The 7,500-nt window shown below is 43.4% G+C and overlaps 1 protein-coding gene across 2 annotated transcripts in view; it reads left to right on the top strand.

Moving 5' to 3' along the window:
- The window catches only part of LOC119568338, a 58,468-nt gene that overhangs the window by 26,215 nt on the left and 24,753 nt on the right, over nucleotides 1–7,500 (top strand). For both annotated transcript variants that reach the window (XM_037916795.1, XM_037916801.1), the window contains exons 5-9: nucleotides 1,804–1,932; nucleotides 2,660–2,907; nucleotides 4,456–4,684; nucleotides 5,941–6,112; nucleotides 6,861–7,042. In XM_037916795.1, the coding sequence (XP_037772723.1) occupies nucleotides 1,804–1,932; nucleotides 2,660–2,907; nucleotides 4,456–4,684; nucleotides 5,941–6,112; nucleotides 6,861–7,042 (960 nt within the window). The remainder of the gene's footprint in view (nucleotides 1–1,803; nucleotides 1,933–2,659; nucleotides 2,908–4,455; nucleotides 4,685–5,940; nucleotides 6,113–6,860; nucleotides 7,043–7,500) is intronic.

Below are 7,500 nucleotides of genomic sequence, written 5' to 3'. Positions count from 1 at the left end.
GCGTGACGGTCCTTACGATATCAAATTATTAGCGAGATTGAGATAAATAAGTAAATTAATAAATCGATGAATTAATTAATAAATCTATAGATAGATAAAAGGATAAATGAATCGACAAAATAAAGAGAGGAATGATACGAATAAGACATTTTAAAAAGTTGACATCAATGTCCAGTGAAGAGTTCCTGCCTGCCATCCTGTTAACCAGAAACGTCAATGGACATGCTGGCCTTTCCTCTTCACCCATGCATAACTTGCGTAACTAAACCAATTGTATGTAAATCACAAGCCGACGACACTCAAACTGACGACGAAGGAAGTCCGAGCGATGATAAAAAACCAACATTTCATTCATGGACCAGTTTCGACCTTCATGGGTTTTAGAACTTGACATTTTGCTCGAATTCCAGGCGTGTTCGATAATCGATCGCTTCGTAACTGGACGGAAGGGGTGCCTGGCAGGGGGGCCAAGGATGCAAGCGGGGCGAAGCAGCGGCAATGACCTCCTTGGGGAGAGTTCTTCAGACCTTGGGACAGCGTCGGAAAGGTCACTGGGTTTGGTGCGCTTGTTAGGGCGCGAGAGATTTATTATTTATTGAAAAAAATTCTGCCGTGTCAACAGCTAAGGTCTCTAGCGGCGTATTCAGAATATAGCGATCGGGTGGGGATTGGGAGTGATGCCCTCAGGAAGTTTTCTTTTGGGTTCATAAGGCGATGTTTGTAAACTCCCAGAACGGTTAATGGATAAAACAAATATGCTAGACATCAAAGGTCATATAGCATTATGATAAAGTATTTTGGCGAAAAGGGTAAAAATGAGTTAACGCGTAGGATAAAAGGACAGAAGAAGGGGATGAAGGAGAGAAGGAGAAGGAAAAGGGGGAGAAGAAAAGGCCATGCAAAGTTAGTTGAGGCGAGGGCTGAGGTCCAAGGCTGGGCTGATCCCTTACACTGGGCCTCAGTCTCCACAACAACGAGCAAGGGATGGGGGGGGGGAGATGTTCCTTTTGTTAAGAAGGACGATACTGTTTAAATGTAGTTGCGTTTTACCTTTATTTATTTTCTTTATTATTTATTTGTTGCTCGGTTATGTATGATTTTTATATAGAGTTCAGTATTCAACGAGATTCTAGTTTACTTCAGAATCAGGCAGGAGAAAAATATTTAAATCTTACACAACATCCGGGGACACGCGACGTATATCAAGACAGACATGTACAAACTCAACACCAACAGACGTAACGCAGTTAAAGTACACTCACAACCATACGATCATTACAGTACATTCACAATCACAGCACATTCACAAAATCACAATAAACTCATCACACACACACCACTCCACCCACTCACCCATCTACTCCACCCACATCTACCACCTCACCAACCTACACACACACACACACACACACACACACACACACACACACACACACACACACACACACACACACACACACACACACACACACACACACACACACACACACACACACACACACACACACACACACACACACACACACACACACTCTCTCTCTCTCTCTCTCTCTCTCTCACCCTCCTATACATATCCTCCCACACACACCCTCCCCCACAACGAAAGCACACACACACAAACACCCATCCCCCCACACACACATCCTCCCACCCACCCCTCACCTACACATACCCCACTCCCCGCAACCACGCACCTCCTCACACACCCACAACCACGCACCCACACACACACACACACAACCACGCACACCCTCCTCTTCCTGTCCCTCTAAACCCCCTCCCCCCTCCCTTCTCCCTCCCCAGGACTGCGATTACCCCGACGACGTCTCCTCCTACCAAGAGGACGACGAACTGGGTCACTTTCTCCACGAAGTCCGGACGAGCTTCAGGGAGGGACTAAGGAAGCACACGGCTATTGTCATGTTCCAGGAGGTAAGGGCTGGTTAGAATAAGAATTGGTTAGCATACGGATTGGCTGGGTGGAGGGGCCGAGGAAACGCACGGCTGTTGCCATGTTCCAGGAGGAGAGGGTGGGTTGGGTTGGGATTTGTTGGAATAAGGATTGGTTGGTTTGGGAATAGTTTGGCTATGGGTTGGTTGGATTAAGGATTAGTCGGTGGGGATTGGGTTGGATAAGAGGTAAGGATTGTTGGGGATTGGTTGATGGGGATTGGTTGATGAGTAAGAGGCAAGGACTGATCGGGTTGAAATAACTTGATGTGTGGATTGGCCGGGATTGGTGGGGATTAGTTAGGTAAGTTGGCGAGGATTGGTTGGTGGTCTCTAGTTGGTCACGATTGGTTAGTAGGAACAGAGCTCACGATTGGTTGGTGAGATTAGAATACAGGCAAGTGATGAAAATATTTTTTTTTCTCTGTCAGAAAAGGTTTTAGAGACAGTCTTGGTTACATTATCTCGTATTTTTTCTTTTCTAAATCTTCCCCTCCCTCTTTCTCCCTCGCCCTTCTCCTTCTCCTCCTCCCCCTCCACCTTCCCACATCCTCCCCCCCTTCTCTTTCTCCCTCCCCCTCCTCCTTCTTCTCCTTCTTATTATTCTTCTTATTCTTCTTCTCCTCCTCCTCCTCCTCCTCCTCCTCCTCCTCTTCCTCCTCCTCCTCCTCCCCCTCCTCCCTCCTCCCCCCCTCCCCCCCTCCCCCAGGAAGCCGAGAAAGAGCGTCAGAAGGAGGAGAAGCGGAAGCGAAACGCGAAGGACGGCGGCGGCGGCGATGGCGACTTTGGCACCGGCTTCGACACCGACGAAGGCAACGATACGGACGACGAACTGGAGCTGGCGAAGCGGAAGGCGCAGAAGACGAACGCGGGGACCAAGCCTTCGGACATCGCCGGCCGCGCCCTTGTCGCCTTCATCGCCCACGACGAGGCGCTCAAGTGGAAGTACATGGAGAGGTCAGGGAGAGAAAACAATAGGAGTTTTTAGTAAGAGCGTTTAACATGGAGAGAGAGTCAGGGAGAGAAAACAATAGGAGTTTTTAGTAAGAGCGTTTAACATGGAGAGAGAGTCAGGGAGAGAAAACAATAGGAGTTTTTAGTAAGAGCGTTTAACATGGAGAGAGAGTCAGGGAGAGAAAACAATAGGAGTTTTTAGTAAGAGCGTTTAACATGGAGAGAGAGTCAGGGAGAGAAAACAATAGGAGTTTTTAGTAAGAGCGTTTAACATGGAGAGAGAGTCAGGGAGAGAAAACAATAGGAGTTTTTAGTAAGAGCGTTTAACATGGAGAGAGAGTCAGGGAGAGAAAACAATAGGAGTTTTTAGTAAGAGCGTTTAACATGGAGAGAGAGTCAGGGAGAGAAAACAATAGGAGTTTTTAGTAAGAGCGTTTAACATGGAGAGAGAGTCAGGGAGAGAAAACAATAGGAGTTTTTAGTAAGAGCGTTTAACATGGAGAGAGAGTCAGGGAGAGAAAACAATAGAGTTTTTAGTAAGAGCGTTTAACATGGAGAGAGAGTCAGGAGAGAAAACAAAGGAGTTTTTAGTAAGCGTTTAACATGGAGAAGAGTCAGGGAGAACATAGAGTTTTTAGTAAGAGCGTTTACTGGAGAAGAGTCAGGAGAGAAATAGGAGTTTTTAGTAAGAGCGTTTACATGAGAGAGATCAGGGAGAGAAACATGAGTTTTTAGTAAGTGTTTTAACTGGAGAAGAGTCGGAGAAAAATAGAGTTTTTAGTAGAGTGTTTAACATGGAGAGAGGTCAGGGAGAGAAAAATAAGAGTTTTAGTAAAAGCGTTTAACATGGAGAGAGATCAGGAGAGAAATCATAAGAGTTTTTAGTAAGCACGAACAAACATTGGAATGGAGTTTTTAAGTGCGTCGATTATGGCGTTTTAGGTGTTTTGATAGGAGTATTTAGAATGTTTTTTTAAGTGTTTTGATAAGAGTATTTTCAGTGTTTTTTGTTTTAATAAGAGTATTTTCAGTGTTTTAGGATTTCAGTGTTTTAATATTTTGATAAGAGTATTTTCAATGTTTTAAGTGTTTTAAGAGCATTTTCAGTTTTAATGTTTTAATAAGATTATTTTAAGTATTTTAAGAGGAGTGTTTTGAAAAGAAGGTTTTTGGTTTGTCGAAAAAAGACTAGTTTGTTTGGAAAGAAAGCAACAGAATATGGCAATGGAATTATGGATCTGAATGGAAACAATATATATAGATAAATAGATAGATAAATAGATGGATAGATAGATACATCGATAAATACACACACACACACACACACACACACATGTACACACATCTGGAAGTGTGTGTGTGTGTGTGTGTTATATATATATATATATATATATATATATATATATATATATATATATATATATATATATATATATAATATATATATTATATATATATATATATATATATATATAATATATATATATATATATATATATATATATATGCATATGATACACGCTAAACAAACCCCACATTCTCCTCCCGAAGAATCCGCGAGCGCCACCTCGGGCTGCCCACAGAACTCCGTCGCTTCTTCTGGTGGGAATTCCTGAAGGAGAAGGAAGCCGCCAAGCTGAAGCCCAAGCCGGAGGACGACCTGAAGGAGCTGGTCAAGAGGAACTTCGACAAGACGCTCGCCAAGGAGATGAAGGCGCAGCATCTGGACAGGGCCATCCGGAGCAACAACTGGAAGGTTATCGACCACGCCGTCATCGAGGTGGGGAGCGGTGCTGTTCACTCTGTTTTATGATTATCATTTTTTATTTTATCTATTTTATTACTATTATCTTTTTTGGGGGGTTGTTTTTTTTGTGGTTATTTTTTGTTTGTTTTGTTTAATAGGGAAAGTGGAAGGCTGTCGACCACGCCGTCATCGAGGTGGGGAGCGATGCTGTTTAGTCTATTTTATTTATTTATTTCATTCTATTTATCTTTTTCTTTTGGGGTGGGGAGGGATTGGTCTTTTTGTTGTACTTTCTCTGGTTTGTTTGTTTATATGTGGTTATTTTTGTTTTGTTTTACAGGGAAGAATAGGAAGGTTGTCGACCACGCCGTCATCGAGGTGGGAGCGGTGCTGTTTATTTTATTATTAATTCATCTCTGTGTTTTTTCTTTGTTTGTTTGTTTATGGTAATTTTGTTTTCTTTTATATGATTCTATTTTTTTTATTGAATGTTTGTGGTTATTTTGTTGTTTTCTAAGTCGTCTGGATCTTTTTTTATTCATGTCCCGATGAGCTTTTTGACAATTTTGCTTTAGGATTATCTTTTTTGTGTGTGATATTTAACACTGTTAGCATTTCTCCCTGCACAGGACTCATTTCACTGAAATTACCTTTTCAGGATTTCAATTACCGAAATGATTGTTACGAATACAAACCCAACTACTGCCAATGCCATCACCGTTAACATTAAAACTCGTGTTAAAATTATCGTTACGATTATAACGACTAATAACATCATGACCATCATGCTACTCCCCCCCCCTCCCCTAATTTTCTCCCCTTTTAGGACAACAAAACAGCCTTTAAACCACAAGCCACGCCCTCTCTTTCTCTCTCTCTCTCTCTGTCTGCAGAACTACGATAACAGAGTCCATAAACCACGTCACAGTCTACCTCTCTCTCTCACACTCGTTTTCTCTGCTTGTAGAACTACGACAGCACAGCCCATAAACCACGTCACAATCTACCTCTCTCTCTCTCACTCGTTTTCTCTCCTTGTAGAACTACGACAGCACAGCCCGTAAACCACGTCACAATCTACCTCTCTCTCATACACCCGCTTCCTCTCCTTGTAGAACTACGACAGCACAGCCCGTAAACAGCCCGTAAACCACGTCACAATCTACCTCTCTCTCTCATACACCCGCTTCCTCTCCTTGTAGAACTACGACAGCACAGCCCGTAAACAGCCCGTAAACCACGTCACAATCTACCTCTCTCTCTCATACACCCGCTTCCTCTCCTTGTAGAACTACGACAGCACAGCCTGCCTCGCGAGTTTGGACACGGACGAACACATGATCCAAACGACACGGACGCTCAACATTCTGGACGTCCATTCGAAGCAGTTTTGCGTTGCTCAGATTTACTGGCTCATCCCTCTGCAGTTGTTGCTCAACACGGAGGAGAATCAGGATGATGGTGAGGATTATGGCGTGTGCGTTGCGTTGTCGTTATGCATCTTCTTTGTCTGTTCTGACTGTCTGTCTTTCTCATTCTCTTTCTCTTTCTCTTTCTCTTTCTCGTTCTCATTCTTTTTCTCTTTCTCTTCTCTTTTTCTCTCTTTCTTTCTCCTCTCTCTCTCTCTCTCTCCCTCTCTCTCTTCTCTCTCTCTTTCTCTTCTCTTCTCTCTTTTCTCTTCTCCTCTTTCTCTTTCTCTATCTCTTCTCTCTCTCTCTCTCTCTCTCTCTCTCTCTCTCTCTCTCTCTCTCTTTCTCTCTCTCTCGCGTGCGGTTGATGGGTTTATGCTCTGTTACTTGTGTGTACTGTACAAGGGTTTATGTATTACATGTTCAGTATTAATAGTTTTATTTTGAAATAGTTCCATACAAAAAGTGGCCACTAAATGTAAATGCATGATTGAAATAGTGACACGCGCACACACACACACACATACACATACACATACACATACACATACACACACGCACACATACACACACATACACAAGCACACAAACAGACAAACAAAACAAACACACAAACACACACAACTCAAACAAAACAAACACAAACAACACACACACTCAAACAAACAAACAAAACAAACACACACACTCACAAACAAACAAACACACAAAAAACACACACTCATATTCCCCTACCCATCCACACACACAACAAAAATATATCACACATCCATCCTTACCGCTTTCTAACTCCCACCCAGAAAAACACATGATGACCTTAGCCTCCTACCTGGACCTGGTGACACGCCACTGCATGCCGAGCTACAAAGAAGTGTTCGACATAGCTGAGAAAGTGATGAAGACGGTGAGTAAGGAGGACCCCGATTACCACTCACACATCACCAAGTGTCTCTCTACTCAAGTGAGCAGGATTAACTTGAAGGTAAGACGGGTGCGCGGTGTGGTTGCATTCTCTCTCTCTCTCTCTCTCTCTCTCTCTCTCTCTCTCTCTCTCTCTCTCTCTCTCTCTCTCTCTCTCTCTCTCTCTCTCTTCTCTCTCTCTCTCTCTCTCTCTCTCTCTCTCTCTCTCTCTCTCTCTCTCTCTCTCTCTCTCTCTCTCTCTCTCTCTCTCTCTCTCTCTCTCTCTTCTCTCTCTTCTCTCTCTTCTCTCTCTTCTCTCTCTCTTCTCTCCTCTCCTCTCTCCACACACTTCTTCCCATCCCGTGCCACATACTTTTCCCCGTGCATGTAACCCTGTACTTGCGTGCGCGTCGGGTGTTTACACGTATGTAAACCATGGATGTGTTCGTGTGCGTTTTTTGCGTGTTTGTGGCTTCGTGTGTGTTTATTCGTGATCGCCTTTATTTGTGTGTAAGTGCTTTAGTGCGTGTGGTCTTACCT

Source organism: Penaeus monodon, chromosome 4 (assembly GCF_015228065.2).
Source record: "Penaeus monodon isolate SGIC_2016 chromosome 4, NSTDA_Pmon_1, whole genome shotgun sequence".
Classification (NCBI taxonomy): domain Eukaryota; kingdom Metazoa; phylum Arthropoda; class Malacostraca; order Decapoda; family Penaeidae; genus Penaeus; species Penaeus monodon.
This window is presented reverse-complemented; position numbering and strand designations above follow the sequence as displayed.